At 39.7% G+C, this 19,527-nt stretch overlaps 1 protein-coding gene across 11 annotated transcripts in view; it reads left to right on the top strand.

The window, feature by feature from the left end:
* EFCAB6 (EF-hand calcium binding domain 6) overlaps positions 1-19,527 on the top strand; it is a 357,426-nt gene that overhangs the window by 72,606 nt on the left and 265,293 nt on the right. For all 11 annotated transcript variants that reach the window (XM_077169111.1, XM_077169107.1, XM_077169109.1 and 8 more), the window contains one exon: positions 11,788-11,854. In XM_077169111.1, the coding sequence (XP_077025226.1) occupies positions 11,788-11,854 (67 nt within the window). Of the gene's footprint in view, positions 1-11,787; positions 11,855-19,527 lie in introns of those variants that run through there.

Here is a 19,527-nt window from a genome sequence, read left to right as displayed (position 1 = left end):
ATCAGGAAGGTATAACTATTCTAAATTTGTGGTAACTAATAACATGTGCTCAAGATATAGAAATAAAAAAATTTCAGAACTCCAAGGAAAAATAGACTATATTCACTATCATAGTTAGAAATTTTAACATACCCTTTTCAGCATTTGGAAGAACAGCTAGACAAAAAATCAGTAAGGATTTTTTGAGCAATACAATTGAAAAACTTGACCTCATGGACATATATAGAACATTTCACAGAATAGCATGCTATATGTTGTTTTCAAACAATATACAAAAATTGAGCATATAATGGTTCATAAATCAAGTGTCTAAAAACTCAAAGGATTGAAATCATGGTTATGAATATGGAATTTTAGAAACTTTTATACGCTGTTGTTGGTAGGGTAAATTGGTTTAATCACCTTTCAAATTTGTTAAAGTTGAAGATAAGCATACCCTATGACCCAATAATTTTGCTACTAGATATATACCATACAAACTTCTGTAATGTACACCTGAGTAAATATTTAGGAAAGTTACAGCATCATTTATAGAAGATCAAAACTGGAAAGAATTTCAATGTCCATTTGGAGTGGAATGGAAAAATAAATTGTTTTATTCTTATTATGGAAGGTCAGTATGTCCAAAAACTCATGATCTTCCCCAAACCTGCTCCATCCACAGGCTTCCCCAGTTTAGCCTATAGCAATTCTTTCCTTTCAGTTGTTCAGGCTAAAAACCTTGGCGACATCCCTAATTCTTATTTTCCTCTCACATTTTGCATCCAATTTAAGTCAGGAAATCCATTGGTTGTACCTAAGATTTGCAATCTAACTGTTTCTTTTACTATATCCATTAACACCTCTCCGTCATCATTTCTTTCCTGGATTATTGTAATAGCTACCTAGCAGGTCTCTCTGCCTTTTTCCTCCCTTCTCATCCATGCCTGTTCTCAGCATGTCATATGATATCATTCCTTTCTTCAAAACCCTGCTTTAACTCCTCATGTCACCTGGGGCAAAGCCAGGATCTCTGCAGTGATCTTCCAGGCCCTCTGTGATCTGGCTGTCCTCCATGATAGGCCCTCTGCTCCTCTCCTTTTTGTTCACTGTCCTCCAAACCAATTGACCTTCTTGTGATTCCTGCCTTAAAGCCTTTCAAGTTTATCCCCTCTGTCTACAATGCTCTTTCCCCAGAAATCCCATGAGTACTCTCTCACACCCTTTAGTCATTGCTCAAATATTTATCTTCTCAATGATGCTTTCCATGACCGTTTTATTTAGTAAGTCAGTCTGCCTTCCCACCCATACTTATGATCCTCCTTATCCTATTTGACTTCTACTTTTAATTGATTGATTAATTTTTTTGTTTTGTTTATCTGTTCTTCATGGCTAGGATATAACTTCCATGAGGACAGGGATCTTTATCCATTTTGTTCACTGATGTATTCTAAGCCCCTAAGATACATAGTGGGTGCTTAATAATGTGTTTATTGAATAAATGATTGCAAAAATCATTGAAATGAAAATAACAAACAGCAATGAAAATAAACAAACAACACCTACAGTTAACATTAATTAATCTTGCAGATATAATATTGAGCAAGACTGTCAACAAACAAAAGAATGATTCTATTCATGTGAAGTTAAAAAACAGGCAAAAACTTAGCTGTATTGTTTAGGGATACATACATAGGGAGATAAAATTATAAACTAAAAAAAAGAAAGGGAAATGATATCCAAATTTATGGTAATGGTTACCTCCAGGAGGACAAGAAATATGATTAGAGAAGGACATGTGGGTTTTGTGTGTGTGGCTTTAATTCTTGATTGAATAATTGTTAAACAGGTGTTTTCCTTAATTATGATTAAACTGTACATATAAGTTGTATCTATATTTATGCATATGAGTTACATTTCATAATAAAATTCAAAACTCAATGGATTTAATAAATAGCAGATTAGACACAGATGAAGAGAAAATAAGTGTCCTCGAAGATGGGCCAGCAGAAATTAGCCAGAATGCAGCACAGAGAAACGGAGAGACTATAACTAAAGTTCTATAAAGAGACTAATGAGAGATAGAATGTAGTAATATCCTAAGAAACAATAGCTGAGGTTTTTCCAGAGTTGATGAAAGATACTATCCTACTCATTCAGGAAGCCAAGTAAATGGGTTTGGCTGCCAACAGACATAATGCAAAGGAAATTCAAAGGATATACTTTAGGTGGTAGGAAAATGTTCCTAGATGGAAGATTTGAGATGATGCAAGAAGGGATGAAGAGTAAAGATTACAAATAGGTGGTAAAATCTAAACACATTTTGACCATAGGAAATAATAATGACTTAAATAATTTAATAAAAGGATAGAATTAAAATACATGATGGTAGTAACATATAAATTGAGAGGAGGGAATGAAATTAAAATGTTCTAGAGTCTTTGTACAGGAAGATGAAAAAGGTTTTGATAAACTTCAGACTTTGAAAAGTATGCAATTTATAATTCCAAGAGTATTAAAAGATTAGAAATGGAGGGAAGAACTTCCAAACTTACAAAGGGAAAACCTGGAATGTTAAAAAATGCTACAACCCATTTTTTAACCCCCTAAGAAGGCAAGAAAAAGCAGCAGAATAGTCAGGACAAGCAGAAATCTTGAATGTATCAATAATTGTAATAGATATACCACTTAAAAGACAAAGATTGACTAAATAAAAAATAGTAAAATCCACTAAGAGAAAAATCTAAACATAAGTGTACAGAAAGGTTAAAAATCATAGGATTAAAAAAAAGATATGCTATTCATATACTAATCTGAAAAAAGCTAGTGTCACTAAGTTGGTATCAGACAATAAAGTGGTTGACATTGGGCTTTCCTAAAACTGACACTGAGATGAAGTTTGGGATGCAAGATGTAGAATAGGGATCAACACCTGTGAAGGGAAGAAGGCCAAAGCAGATCACTAGTGGGACAAGTGGAGCGGCGAGACAGGCCCGGCACAGCCTTGTCCACCCTGGTGTGAGCTGTAGGGCCCAGGCTGCCAGTTATAGTGCCCTCCTCTCTGTTGCCTCACGTAGGTGAACCAGGAAGGGCATGACCTCTGCAGCTAGAGGCTGAGCACCCATTTCCCCACAGTTGGGCGGCAAGTTCTTCCTTGAAGAGGGATGTGGGTGGTGTATCTCCATTTCTATTCAGAAGAAAGCATAAATGGAGTTAAAGAGGGTCATTTAGTAATGTGAAAAGCTTCAATTACCCAAAAGATAAAACATTTGAATTTTTTTTTTCAAAATAAGCATAGCAAAAACTGTAGGAACAACATAGAGATATGGATAAATCCACAGAGTGGGAGATTTTAGCTCACTGCTCTCCATGATTGATAGAACATGGGGTCAAAGTGATAAAGAACATGTGAACAGCAATTAACAATCTTGACCTTATGGGCATATATGGTCATGGTGCAATTAAGTTAGAATTCAAGAACAAGAAGATAACTAGAAAACCTCCGCATCTTTGGAAATTAAGAAATCTACTTCTGAGCTTCTAGGGCCACGGCAAGGACTGGACACACAGCGTACCCCAGTCTGGACTGGCTGGACCGGCTGCGAGACTCCGCTGCGGTGAGCTCCACGAGTGGCGCGCGCTTCCCCGGGCCGCGGCGGCTGGCGGCGGGTGCCCCTCCCTCCCTCCTTCCCGGAACAGCTGAGAGTCTCGGATCAGTGAGCTCCCCAAGCCGCGGTGGCCGGCGGCCGGTGCCCCTCCCCCACAGGCGGCTTCCCGGTCTGGCGGTGAGTCTCGGATCAGCGAGCTCCCCAAGCCACAGCGGCTGGTGACTGGCACCCCTCCCCCACAGGCAGCTTCCCAGTCCGGCGGCAAGTCTCGGATCAGCGAGCTCCCCAAGCCGTGGCGGCCGGCGGCCGGTGCCCCTCCCCTACAGGTAGCTTCCCGGTCCAGCAGCGAATCTCGGGTCAGCGAGCTCCCCAAACCGCAGATGGTGGCCGGTGCCCCTCCCCCACAGGCAGCTGCCCGGAGGGAGAGGAGGGAGTCTCCGACAGTGGCAGGAACTGGGTCCAACCAAACACCAATAGTGGCATTAATAAAGGAGCCATGACATCTTTTGCTGGTGGGACCCACAGACAGACAAGCGCCACATATTGGGCAGGATAAAAAAACAGAGCCCAGAGACTTCACAGGAAAGTCTTTCAACCTGCTGGGTCTCACACTCAGGGAAATCCGATTAAATGTCCAGACGCCAGCAAAAAATAACAAATCACACCAGGAAAATTGAACATATGGCCCAGTCAAAGGAAGAAACCAATAGTTCAAATGAGATAGAGGAGCTGAGACAACTAATTCTGAATATACGAACAGAAATGGAAAACCTCTTCAGAAACCAAATCAATAAATTGAGGGAGGACATGAAGAAGGCAAGGAATGAACAAAAAGAAGAAATGGAAAGTCTGAAAAAACAAATTACAGAACTTATGGGAATAAAAGATACAGTAGAAGAGATGAAAAAAACAATGGAAACCCACAATGGTAGATTTCAAGAGACAAAGGTTAGAATTAATGAACTGGAGGATGGAACATCTGAAATCCAAAAAGAAACAGAAACTATAGGGAAAAGAATGGAAAAATTTGAGGAGGGGCTCAGGGAATTGAATGATAATATGAAGCGCACAAATATATGTGTTGTGGGTGTCCCAGAAGGAGAAGAGAAGGGAAAATGAGGAGAAAAACTCATGGAAGAAATTATCACTGAAATTTTCCCAACTCTTATGAAAGACCTAAAATTACAGATCCAAGAAGTGCAACGCACCCCAAAGAGAATAGATCCAAATAGACATTCTCCAAGACACTTACTAGTCAGAATGTCAGAGGTCAAAGAGAAAGAGAGGATCTTGAAAGCAGCAAGAGAAAAACAATCCATCACATACAAGGGAAACCCAATAAGACTATGTGTAGATTTCTCAGCAGAAACCATGGAAGCTAGAAGACAGTGGGATGATATATTTAAATTGCTAAAAGAGAAAAACTGCCAACCAAGACTTCTATATCCAGCAAACTTGTCCTTCAAAAATGAGGGAGAAATTAAAACATTTTCAGACAAAAAGTCACTGAGAGAATTTGTGACCAAGAGACCAGCTCTGCAAGAAATACTAAAGGGAGCACTAGAGTCAGATATGAAAAGACAGAAGAGAGAAGTGTGGAGAAGAGTGTAGAAAGAAGGAAAATTAGATATGATATATATAATATAAAAGGCAAAATGGTAGAGGAAAGTATTACCCAAACAGTAATAACACTAAATGTTAATGGACTGAATTCCCCAATCAAAAGACATAGACTGGCAGAATGGATTAAAAAACAGGATCCTTCTATATGCTGTCTACAGGAAACACATCTTAGACACAAAGATAAACATAGGTTGAAAGTGAAAGGTTGGGAAAAGATATTTCATGCAAATAATAACCAGAAAAGAGCAGGAGTAGCTATACTAATATCCAACAAATTAGACGTCAAATGTAAAACAGTTAAAAGAGACAAAGAAGGACACTATCTACTAATAAAAGGAACAATTCAACACGAAAACATAACAATCATAAATATTTATGCACCGAATCAGAATGCCCCAAAATACGTGAGGAATACACTACAAATACTGAAAAGGGAAATAGACACATATACCATAATAGTTGGAGACTTCAATTCCCCACTCTCATCAATGGACAGAACATCTAGACAGAGGATCAATAAAGAAACAGAGAATTTGAATATTACAATAAATGAGCTAGACTTAACAGACATTTATAGGACATTACACCCCACAACAGCAGGATACACCTTTTTCTCAAGTGCTCATGGATCATTCTCAAAGATAGACCATATGCTGGGTCACAAAGCAAGTCTCAACAAATTTAAAAAGATTGAAATCATACACAACACTTTCTCAGATCATAAAGGAATGAAGTTGGAAATCAATAATAGGCAGTGTGCCAGAAAATTCACAAATACGTGGAGGCTTAACAACACACTCTTAAACAACCAGTGGGTCAAGGAAGACATTACAAGAGAAATCAGTAAATATCTCGAGGTGAATGAAAATGAAAACACAACATATCAAAACCTATGGGACGCAGCAAAGGCAGTGCTAAGAGGGAAATTTATTGCCCTAAATGCCTATATCAGAAAAGAAGAAAGGGCAAAAACTCGGGAATTAACTGTCCACTTGGAAGAACTGGAGAAAGAACAGCAAACTAACCCCAAAGCAAGCAAAAGGAAAGAAATAACAAAGATTAGAGCAGAAATAAATGAAATTGAGAACATGAAAACAATAGAGAAAATCAATAAGACCAGAAGTTGGTTGTATGAGAAAATCAACAAGATTGATGGGCCCTTAGCAAGATTGACAAAAAGAAGAAGAGAGAGGACGCAAATAAATAAGATCAAAAATGGAAGAGGAGACATAACCACTGACCTCACAGAAATAAAGGAGGTAATAACAGGATACTATGAACAACTTTATGCTAATAAATACAACAATGTAGATGAAATGGACAAGTTCCTAGAAAGGCATGAACAACCAACTTTGACTCAAGAAGAAATAGATGACCTCAACAAACCAATCACAAGTAAAGAAATTGAATTGGTCATTCAAAAGCTTCCCCAAAAGAAAAGTCCTGGACCAGAAGGCTTCACATGTGAATTCTATCAAACATTCCAGAAAGAATTAGTACCAACCCTGCTCAAACTTTTCAAAAAAATTGAAGTGGAGGGAAAGCTACCTAATTCATTCTATGAAGCCAACATCACCCTCATACCAAAACCAGGCAAAGATATTACAAAAAAAGAAAACTACAGACCAATCTCTCTAATGAACATAGATGCAAAAATCCTCAACAAAATTCTAGCAAATCGAATCCAACAACACATTAAAATAATTATACATCATGACCAAGTAGGATTCATCCCAGGTATGCAAGGATGGTTCAACATAAGAAAATCAATTAATGTAATACACCATATCAACAAATCAAAGCAGAAAAATCACATGATCATCTCAGTTGATGTAGAGAAGGCATTTGACAAGATTCAACATCCTTTCCTGTTGAAAACACTTCAAAGAATAGGAATACAAGGGAACCTCCTTAAAATCATAGAGGGAATATATGAAAAACGCACAGCTAATATCATCCTCAATGGGGAAAAGTTGAACAATTTCCCCCTAAGATCAGGAACAAGACAAGGATGTCCATTATCACCACTGTTATTCAACATCGTATTGGAGGTTCTAGCCAGAGCAATTAGACAAGAAAAAGAAATACAAGGCATCAAAATTGGAAAGGAAGAAGTAAAACTATCACTGTTTGCAGATGATATGATACTATACGTCAAAAACCCTGAAAAATCCACAGCAAAACTACTAGAGCTAATAAATGAGTACAGCAAAGTAGCAGGTTACAAGATCAACATTCAGAAATCAGTAGTGTTTCTATACACTAGCAACGAACAAGCTGAGGGGGAAATCAAGAAACGAATTCCATTTACAATTGCAACTAAAAGAATAAAATAGGAATAAATTTAACTAAAGAGACAAAAGACGTATACAAAGAAAACTACAAAAAAAAACTGTTAAAAGAAATCACAGAAGACCTAAATAGATGGAAGGCCATACTGTGTTCATGGATTGGAAGACTAAATATAGTTAAGATGTCAATTCTACCTAAATTGATTTACAGATTCAACGCAATACCAATCAAAATCCCAACAACTTATTTTTCAGAAATAGAAAAACCAATAAGCAAATTTATCTGGAAGGGCAGGGTGTCCTGAATTGCTAAAAGTATCTTGAGGAAAAAATACGAAGCTGGAGGTCTCACGCTGCCGGACTTTAAGGCATATTATGAAGCCACAGTGGTCAAAACAGCATGGTACTGGCATAAAGATAGATATATTGACCAATGGAATCGAATAGAGTGCTCAGATATAGACCCTCTCATCTATGGACATTTGATCTTTGATAAGGCAGTCAAGCCAACTCACCTAGGACAGAATAGTCTCTTCAATAAATGGTGCCTAGAGAACTGGATATCCATATGCAAAAGAATGAAAGAGGACCCGTGTTTCACACCCTATACAAAAGTTAACTCAAAATGAATCAAAGATCTAAACATTAGGTCTAAGACCATAAAACAGTTAGAGGAAAATGTTGGGAGATATCTTATGAATCTTACAATTGGAGGCGGTTTTATGGACCTTAAACCTAAAGCAAGAGCACTGAGGAAATAAATAAATAAATGGGAGCTCCTCAAAATGAAACACTTTTGTGCATCAAAGAACTTCATCAAGAAAGTAAAAAGACAGCCTACACAATGGGAGACAATCTTTGGAAATGGCATATCAGATAAAGGTCTAGTATCCAGAATTTATAAAGAGATTGTTCAACTCAACAACAAAAAGACAGCCAACCCAATTACAAAATGGGAAAAAGACTTGAACAGACACCTCTCAGAAGAGGAAATACAAATGGCCAAAAGGCACGTGAAGAGATGCTCAATGTCCCTGGCCATTAGAGAAATGCAAATCAAAACCACAATGAGATATCATCTTACACCCACCAGAATGGCTATTATCAACAAAACAGAAAATGACAAGTGCTGGAGAGGATGTGGAGAAAGAGGCACACTTATCCACTGTTGGTGGGAATGTCAAATGGTGCAACCACTGTGGAAGGCAGTTTGGTGGTTCCTCAAAAAGCTGAATATAGAATTGCCATACGACCCAGCAATACCATTGCTAGGTATCTACTCAGAGGACTTAAGGGCAAAGACACAAACGGACATTTGCACACCAATGTTTATAGCAGCATTATTTACAATTGCAAAGAGATGGAAACAGCCAAAATGTCCATCAACAGATGAGTGGCTAAACAAATTGTGGTATATACATACGATGAAATATTATGCAGCTGTAAGACAGAATAAACTTATGAAGCATGTAATAACATGGATGAACCTAGAGAACATTATGCTGAGTGAGACTAGCCAAAAACTAAAGGACAAATACTGTATGGTCCCACTGATGTGAACCGACATTAGAGAATAAACTTGGAATATGTCATTGGTAACAGAGACCATCAGGAGATAGAAATAGGGTAAGATAATGGGTAATTGGAGCTGAAGGGATACAGACTGTGCAACAAGACTGGATACAAAAACTCAGAAATGGACAGCACAATACTACCTAATTGTAATGTAATTATGTTAAAACACTGAATGAAGCTGCATCTGAGGTATAGTTTTTTGTTGTTGTTGTTTTTATATTTTTATATTTTTTATTTTTTTTCTCTATTATTGTTTTATTTCTTTTCCTGCTATCTTTCTATTTCTTTTTCTAAATCAATGCAAATGTACTAAGAAATGATGAATATGCATCTATGTGATGATATTAAGAATTACTGATTGTATATGTAGAATGGAATGATTTTTAAATGTTGTGTTAGTTAATTTTTTAATTAATAAAAAAAATTAAACCATTGAAAAACCATTAAAAAAAAGAAATCTACTTCTAGCTAATTCATGGGTCAAAGAAGATATAATGGAAATAAAATATTTTGAATTGAACAATAGCAAAATAGTATGTATATATCAGAATTGTGGGATTCAGCTAATGGTTCCTAGAAGAAATTTTATCATCTTAAATATATGTGTTTGTGAAGTAGAAAGACTGAAAATGAATGAGCTATGGTTTCCTCTCAGGAGGATGGAAAAGAAAACTAAATAGCCAATAAACATAAAAAGTTGTTCAATCTCATTAATAAAAGGAAAAAATAGCATTTGAACCACACAACACCATTTTATGCTCTCTATATTGGCAGTATTTCAAATTCTTACAATATGAGGTTGATCAGATTGATGAAATGTTGATTAGGAAATACACTATTGGAGCTCTTACACATGACTAGCAGGAAAATAAATTTTGAACAATTATTTTCAAAGTCAATTTGACATTACCTCAGTAAAATTGACGGTTCATTTATGTTCATGTGTGAGACTAGCATGTAATTTTTCACTACAATTTCACTGTCTTTGCCAAGTTTTACTATAAAATATGCTAAGCAGATAAAGCAAGTTGGTATTTCTTCCATTTCTATGTTCTGAGACGTTTGTCTAGAGTTGTAACTATTTGATCAATGACTATTTGATAGAGCTTACCTGTACACAGTCTGGACCCAGGGTTTTCTTAGTGTAGACATGCTGTAGTTATCAGGTTGAACCATATAAAATCACTGATGTTAGATATTTTTGACATGTAAAAAATGCAGCTTCACATGGTTTAATCTAACATTGAGGGCTATGAAAGCAAGGGAATGAGAAACGTCTGGGGTGGGTGGAGAAGGGGCAGGGTCTACAGGCCACAAAGGCCGTGGACTGCCCATTTCTTAAATGGAAGGTGGGTACCCAGGTATTATGTGATTTTCATGCTTTAAATCTTAAGCATATATAATAGTGTTTTGTATCTGTTCAATTTATCATTTACACAAGTAAAAACATTATATTTAACATAGGATCCTAAGACTTGGGTAAGGCATTTAACCCCTCTGAGCCTCAGTTTCCTCTTATGAAAAATGAAGTTAATTTCTGCTTAAAACCCTCCAAAGGCTTCCCCTAACCCTTAGAATAAAGTGCAGACTCCTTAGGCCCACAGCCCCCAAAGGTGTTTCTGCCTCCTTCTCTGAACTTACCCCCAAGTCTCTGCCTTGCTGGTGGGCTCCCCTCAGCCTGGGAAGGGCCAGGCTCCTGCCCTCAGGAGCCCTTAGAAGCAGTTCCTCTGAGCAGCTGCACCACCGTTCCCCGGTTTGTAGGTCTCTTTTCAAAGGACACGTGATTCGGAAGGCCTTGGTTGTTTATTCCGTCCAGGAGAGTCATCCCAGCTCCCTCAGTCCCAAATGGACCCCTGCCTGCCTTTATTTTCTTCACAGTGCCTGCGATTATTTGAACTTACATTACTTGTTTCCTTATTTTCTGTCAGTCCCCGTCACTCACCAAAGCTGGAGGGAAGAGCAGGAAGGTGTGGTTTCGGGAGGAGGAGCCCGCCACTCAGAGCCAGGCGCGTGGGGGCCATGGATGGGCAGCACGCAGGGAGGAGCAGCACCCCCAAACACCGCCCCCACCAGACCCTGCCATTCTGTTTTGAAGAGGGGCTTGGAAAGTAGTTTATAGACATGAAGATAATACAAAGTAAAAAATAGCTAAATTAGTAAGAAAAAGCAGGTGGAGCCAGGGGTGTGGTGTGGACATGTGGGTCCACCACAAAACCCTTCACTTGGAGCCAAAAGGTGCCGTGGTGGCCTTTGACCTCCACAGCAGTCAGGACAGAGCCCAGCCCCTCCAGGTCAGGAGCGGGTGTGATTCCTGATGCTCCACCTGCAGCCTTAGGCTCCATTAGTCTCCTGTCTGCAAAGTGGGGTGATAATGGTAGCCACCTCACGGAGCCCCTGTGGGGTTGAAATGCAGTAAGGCTCATTAAGGCTTGGTGCATAGCTGGTGCTCAGGAGGAGTCAGCTAGGATTATTTAATTCCCATACTTCCTGAGGAGGAGCAATGTTATTACATTTCATTTTACAGCTGAGGAAACTGAGGCATAGAGAAGCTATATAACTTGCCCTCATTCATGCATCTAGCAAATGATAGAGCATGAGAAATACCTTGCATTTTTAAAATTTTCAAGTTTTGGTAATTTTAATCTATGCATATCCTATGTCAACATTTACTTTGTTAAAAACATTTTAACAGCAAACATTTTATTTTTAAGGAGAGCTGAGAATGAAATGAGTCAACGCTGCCCATTAAAAGAACTTGAAGTCCAAGCAGGAGAAAAGGTGATGGAGCTCTTTTTAAAACTATTATTCCCCTGTCTTACTCAGAAGTAATTGTTAGCAGAGCTGGATGATGCAAAATGAGCTGTGCCTTGTCATCTGAGCTCACATGTCAAAGTCGTCCTGTCTGAATAGATTTCCTCATAACAAGCAGACGGGGAAGCCTGTATTGGGGCTACTGTGCCTTGAATTGGCATCTATGATGATGCCTGACACCAACAGAAGTCTCAGAATATTAATTACTTTCATACTGACTTTAGCTCATTACTAGTAGTTCTGCCTTTTCTGTTTTTGTCTAAGACTGAAGCAGGTTTTCTCTAGGATGAGCAAGCGACTGCTTTTTAGCAGTCAGTGCCAATCCAGAGCAGCGTGACAAAAATAACCAGTAAAACTCAAAAGTGATGCATATTCAAGTGTTGGGTACGTTAGCCACAAAAGTGATTCCAAGTGTTTAGAAGATGAGGAGGTAGCTTTGTTCCTGTTTGCTGACTATGGCTAGTTCTCCCAGTGTGCAGGTAAGGAGGGAGGAGATGCTAATGTCCTTCAGGGGGGGAATTGGTCTCCTTTTAAAATGCTTTTGAGCCTGTCAGTTACACAAGCAGTTTGAGAACCGTGCTTTAATTTACTTGACTCAGTATGTTTATTGGAAATGTGACAAATTTTCTTTCCTTTTTGTACTCTTCTGAGATTTTCATGCATTTCAAACTCAAAAATAACCAGAAGTCCATAAAATGTTTGTCTAACTTTCTCTGGTTGATGCCATTAGTGCCAGAAAATTCATCATATTATGATAATTTTTTTAAAGTGGGTTCTCCTAGAAACTATTTCCGCTATAGTTTATAGCAGTAAAAGCTCTGATACAATTATCTACTGCTTCTATTATTGTCCATTTATTATGCTGTAACATATAGGTAATGCGGGTAATAATGTTTATGATATACGTCTTTTATTTGGCTTTTTGTAAACTGTGTTAGCCAGGAAATACACCTAGGAAGGTCAACTGCAACTACTTATGACAGTCACCATAGCAGCATAAGCACAGTCCCATGCCAACAGTGCACCATTGAGGTTAGCACAGCATGTGCAGACATGGGCCGGGATTGTACATTACTGAAAACAAGGCTGTGATGAGCAAATCTGAAAGGAAACTCCTCAGCTCTCCATCCTTTCATTTAATTACTGTTTTATTTCAGCCTCCTCCCCCATAGGAACCCTCCCTCTGATAAAAAGTGAGTTTAAACCAATGCAGTTGTCATGCACCTTCAGTTAGAACAAGGAGGTTTATGATAAAGGCTGGGAGCAGGTGTGTGAGATCACAACTGAGGGGACGTGCAGACCCAGCATAACTCGGGGATCTTCTGTGCAGTGGCTTCGGGCCAGTATCACCTGCGGCACAGAGCTACCTCCGAGCCTCCCGTGCTGACAGGGGAGTGGGGCAGGCCTGACCTGGGGACCCAATAAGACCTGGGTTTCAGTCTTGGGGTTCTGCCACTTACTAGCCGGGGGGCCAAGGCCTCAACTTTTGGTTTGCTCACATGTGTCTGGGATAACACCATCTACCTCAAAATGCTCTTATTTCACTTTAAAAAGCACCTGGAACACTCCATCAATGCCAGCTGTATGATGATGATCACTACAGCTTCTTTTAAAGTATAGGTAGGAACAAAACTGAATCTCACCCCTTGCCACTCTCCCACCCCAAATAAAGAGAAGAGTACACACACACTTAGTTGCGTGCAGTGGTCATGTCCCAGTGGCAGACGGGGGACAGGGCTGAGCAGAAATCCCTCAGAATTATCAAAGTGTGGGTCTGTGTGGGTGTGTGTCTATATATGATCTATAGGGTTGGGAATGAAAGAATGCTAATCATTTTGTTTTAAATATAAGTCCTCACAGAATGGCTGATTTGAGCCAGGAATGAATGCAAATGTCTCTGAATTTGGGAGCCAGACTTTGCTAAATGCTTTTCTGGTCTCGCCTTCCTAATCCAACAAACAATTAGCTGGTGGAATGTTTCTTAATGGTTATTCTGCCGTGAGCTTAGCCTGCTGCCTGGCTTCTCACCCTGCCCTTCTCTGCACACTCAAAGACCCTCCAGCATATGTTCATGTTTGCGCTTATTACCCAGTCACACCCTTGGGCTCTCTGTGCCTCCTGTTCTCCACCAGTCAAGGGAGAGGGCTGGTTGGAAGAGCTCCAGCCCTCCTTCTCCGTCTTTTATTGATGGTGGTCCATGGCTTTACCTGGAAGAGGCCCTAGTCTATCGCCATGATGTGGCTCAGTGTTTGGGGCTGGGGAGCACTGTAAGCTCCAGGTGGTCTGCAGGCCATCAGCCTTAGCTCCCACCTGGTTCTGGTTCCTGGTTTATTCTGCATTCAGGTGCCATTCATAGGCACTTGGAATCCTACACACACTTCACTTGACCTCACTTTCTGGGCCCTTGCTTTTTATTTTGGTCTCAAATGTGACCCTGTGCCTTCCTTTAGCATTTCCTCCATCATTTTGACTTGGCATCTCCTGGTTTTTTGTTCTCATGCTAGGCAATGCTCTTCTTCTAGTCTCCTAGGAGACAGAGGGATTTTGTGGAATAGACACACCTGATCTTCAATCCAGACTCTGCAGCTTAGGGAGGGTGCGGGAACTTTGGACAGGTTTCTAACAGATCCAATTTCCTCAACTGTACAGTGGAGGTGACAAAGCTTACCTATGGGGAAGCTTTCAGAATGAGCAATCACAATATAAGTGAATCCTCACATAGTAGGTACTCAGTAAATGTCAGTCCCTTTCCACTGATTAGTGAAGCCAGTTTTCCTTGTCAGTTACTACCAAACCCTTCCTAGGGCTTTACCTGCCACCAGGGAGCTCCACCTCAGCCATGGAGGTGTTTGGATGCTCTCCCCTGTGAGAAACAGAAGACCCCAACGTAATTAGCTTAAGCAACAAGGAACTTCTCATCTCACCTAAGAAGTCAGGAGAAAGTGTTGTCCAGGCCTGGCTCACTCAGTGGCTCCATGACGCCCTCAGCCATTCAGTTTCTTTCATCACTCCCTGTCTTGTCTCATTTCTCCTCTTGCTCCCCAAGAAGTTGCCACCATTCCACGTTGTCATGCAGTACTCCAATGTTTTCCCATTGGGCTATTCCTTCCAATATGACTCCTTATAAACAAGAGAAAGCTTCTCCGCATATCTCATAGCCCAGAATTACATTCTACACCCAAACGAACCCCAGACAATGGAATTGGCCCATCATGGAAGGGCTTAGATCAGTCCAGATCTTCCCTGGGGTGGCAGCTGGGCCTCCTTCTCTTGAAAGGCATGGCTCCCTGGAGAAGGACATACATCTGAACATGATGGAACATCAAGTTTTATTAGAAAGAAGATAGGAGAAGAGATTAATGGAGTCAGGGGCAGCAATTAATAGTGACCACTTTTTTAAAGAGGATCCACTGGGGCTGGCTGGGCCTTAACCTTTTGGATTCTAATGTAATTTTTTGGATTCTGCCAACTCCATAGCTAGCACTTATTGACCACCTACTCAGAGCTATTCTAAGTGCTTTAGTGTATTAAATCATATAATTCTCAGGAGAACCCCATGAGGCAGGTGCCATGATCATCCACTTTGCTGTAGGAGGAAACAGATTCAAGGTTAAGCAGTCTGACCAAGGTCACACAGTTAGGAGGCAGAAAAATCACAATTCTAGCCTCAGCAGCCTTGCCTCGGAGCCCTTGTCCCTAGCTACTAGGCAATCCTGCCTCTCCAGAGGGCCTCTTACTGTGCAAAGTGCTGGTGCTTACTTTGCATTTAGCAAATGCAACTCCTTGTCATGCCTGTATGTAGATCCGGTCTATTACCAGAATGAAGTATCTCTATTCACCTTGGTTTTATGAATGGAGACTAGGTATTATGGCCAAGCTTGGATTTTCCTTCTTGTTTTAAAAAAATTTGTTCTGTCCACCAAATCATCTTTCATATGTATAGAGTCTATTTCAGATTGGCATTTGGGAGTTTTCTTTGCTTTTCTTTTTCTGCTGTCCTGCCTTTTTTACTCCACCCTGCCTCCTTGGTCTTTTTTGTCCTCCTTCCTGTCCTACAGAGCCTGAGCTCCAACCTGGAGAGGTGGCAGTATCCAAGTCTTGAGACTTAGGCTCCTTACATTTTTAGGGTAAGGATTCCGACAGGAAGAAAAAGGTCTGAAACAAAATTTCAGTGTGTTACCGAGCTAACAAAGTTTCGTTCTTTTTACTATATTTTGTTATTTATCAGTTCATCACATTAGGTGAAGGTGGAAGTGCAAAAAGAGGGTAACAGAAAGAAAATCCTATCTTGCTACTTAAGGTGGGAAGAATGCTAAATGTAAGCATGTATAGAGAATTACTGGGAAATCTGAAGCTGTTCTGGCCTATATGAAACACAGTCTGTTTAGAAAGTTGGTCTTTCCTTCTCTCTTATGCAAGAGAACCTGTTCTTAACCAAAGACTAGAACTCAAGAATGTGTAATTCAGTTAAAGAAGTATATAAAGAAAAAGAAAAGCACATCCAAAACCCTAGAGTGTTTGTTATTGTACCACATCACTACCCAAATCAGGAAAGCTCTTTGAGCCTGGGCACCAGGATGTCAGAACATCTGTTCTAACCAGTCAGCTGTGACTAGTGTGTCTGTTGGACCCTGAGTGATCTGATACAAGTTTTTATGGGATTACCCTGGTGCCTTGGAGTTGTATAGATGCAGCCTTAGCCATTTCAGAAGCAATTAGTAAATAATTATAGGTACTAAGCTACTTTCTTGCTCTGTAATATTCTCATGAAGAAGAGACAAAAGTGATGGGTAGATTCATTTTCATAAATAGGTGAATTTTCTCAAAAAAGAAATTTTTTAAATTATTGCTTTAGGAATAAACAAACAATTGTTAGTCAGAATCACAATCATTTCATAAACATACCTTAACGTTATAATACCACATTAGTTTGAGTGAATGTACTGGAATGCAGTCTGTTTAATAAAAAGACTGCATCAAACTCAAAATGAGGCCATTTGCTAAAACATACAAGCTTCCACTTAAGCTGTAACATTTTCCTAATCCCACTTTCATCAGTTCTACTTTGGTATTATCGTCTATTGTAGTAGGTATTTGAACACATCTCCTCTTTCATCTGAAGAAAATATTAGCATATCGCAGAGCTGTTGGGACAGATTGTATCTGAAGCACGTTTTCCTCCCTGCAGAAAAGCCTATCAATCATAACTGAATATAGTGATTAATAATGTCACAGCTTTTATTCGTGTGTCTATGTGCAACTAAATGAAGAGTAGCGCTTACATCTTGATCTAGAAAATTTCACATCACAAAATAATAAGTTGCCATTTTATAAAAAAATTATATTGAAAATAATTCTTTACCAGGACCTATTTTTGGTTACTCTATTATTAATTTGCTAAAGCCGTCATCAGGAAACTATAGCAAAGATTCTGTTATACCAGAATTTGTAATTATTTCAGACTAAGTTTATCACTTTTTAAACAACATTTTCCTGCATTTATCAAATCAACAGTACAAACAAGATTGTAGGGCTAAATGTTTAAAACAGCTTGGTGTAGAGGGAACAGGCCAGAGCACCTGGGCTTACCTGGCCTGTTTGTGCATCTCCACGACAACACATACCTTGTGACTCTCAGCATGCTAACCTCTGTTGAAGCTGTTTACTCATCTGTAAAATGGGGAAACGATATTGCAAGGTCTTCCTAATACTGTTGGGATTCTATGTGAGAATACATATAAAATGGTTCTACCATGGTGCTGAGTCCAAATACTAAAAAAAGTAGGAGTTTGCATTTGGAGGAGATAAGACGTGGGTCTTATTCCTTGTTAAATGGTAGCATACTGTCATTTATGGTTTAACGTCACTAAGGGAGGGCTGTCTGTTGATGGTAACCATGGTTACTTCTCCTTCCAGGGCTCCAGAGTTGCCACTGCCTGCAAGGCAAAACATAACTTTTGATTGTCCTCCCCAATGCACCTCAAGAAGCCTTCCTCCCTAGGTCCACCTCCCCACCCAACTTTTGGTAAATGGCTTCATTATTCATCTATTCATTGATTCTTCTCTCCCTTTCTAGCCCATCTCCTATATCCAGTCCTTCAGCAAGTCCTGTCTTCTTTATCCTGAAATAGATCCTGAACCCATTCATTTCTCTCCATCCTTGTTGTCACCATCATCTCTGGCTTGTGCTTTGTCAACAACTTCATTATTTTTTTCAGCCTGTTCCTACTCTTGCCATCTTGCGGTCTGTACTCTATATGGCAGCGAGTATTATCTCTTCACAACATAAGTCAAATCTCCTCAGACCTCTCTGGTTGAAATGCCCCATGGCGTTCGGTTGCACACCAAGAAAATTCCAAACCCCTCATCCTGACTTAGAGGGCTGCACTCACCCAGGCCCTGCTGTCCTCTGGTTGCAGCTATACTCTCTCTTGCCCTCCCTGACCTTCTCTTTATGTTTCTTATAGGCCAAGCTCCTTTCTAGGAGTTGTTCTCTCTGCCTGGAATTCTCTTCCTCAAATCTTCAGATGGCTGGATCCTTCTTGTAAATCAGCTCAAATGTCACCTTTCCAGGGGGACACTTTTCAAAAGTTGGTATATTTTCTTTGGGCACTTAGTGCCTTGTGTGGTCTTGTGAGCTTTGTTTGTTTACCTGTTTATCTCTAGAGCATCTGTTGTGTGAGAGCAGGCACCTTCTCTATCCTGCTCACTCCTGTCACCTTAGTGCCTTGAACAGTGCCCAACACTTAATATGAGCTCAACAGATATGTATTGGATAAATAAATGAAGTTCTGTAGGGAGAGTTCCCAGAAATTGGAATAGCCAGGAAAGAGGACATGAGAAAGGTGATGATTGGAGCTTGGGTTTGGACCATGAATGGGTTTTAGCTGCATGTTGAAGACAGGGCAGGGGTGAGATGTGTGGTAGGTAGCTTTCAGGATTGCAGTCTGGCATGAGTAGGGGACATGGAGGTGGGGGCAGTCAGGATGTGGCAGGATGCTGTGAGGAGACACATCCTGTGACTCTTCTGTGGGGTTGTGCTTCTTAAGGCATGTTGGGACAGATTAATCTTGAAAGGCAGGCTAGAGAAAAAGGTGGAAGTATTTGAAGGTCGGGTGTTAATCCTAAAACATTAGGGGATGTACTGAAGGTTTTTTTTTTTTTTAATTTTTTTCTTTATTAGAGAAATTGTAAGTTTATAAAACAGGATTCCCATCTAACCACCCTATTCTTAACATCTTGCATTGGTGTGACATATTTGTTAAGATTGATGAAAGCACATTTTTATAATTGTAATATTAACTATAGTCCAGGTTTTATCTTAAGATTCACTGTTTGTGTGGTATAGTTCTATTGAATTATTTTAAGTTTTATTCTCTTAGCATATATACAATCTAACATTCCCCTTTTAATAACATTCAGATATGTATTCAGTGCTGGCAATTATGTTCACAATATTGTGCTACCATCACCACCATCACATTGAGAGTTTTTGACAAGGAGGTTATGGCATGAGAAAGGAGGTTGCTGTCAGCTGTGTAATGGATAAATTTGATGGGAGTTACTAGGAGCTCATTAACTCTTAGAATTAAGTGAACAAACCCAAGAAGAAAGGCAGGAAGTTACAGTGTGGGTATTTG

This window comes from Tamandua tetradactyla, chromosome 7, assembly GCF_023851605.1.
Source record: "Tamandua tetradactyla isolate mTamTet1 chromosome 7, mTamTet1.pri, whole genome shotgun sequence".
Lineage (NCBI taxonomy): Eukaryota > Metazoa > Chordata > Mammalia > Pilosa > Myrmecophagidae > Tamandua > Tamandua tetradactyla.
Note: the sequence above shows the minus strand (reverse complement) of the source record. Positions and strands in the feature narration are given on the sequence as shown.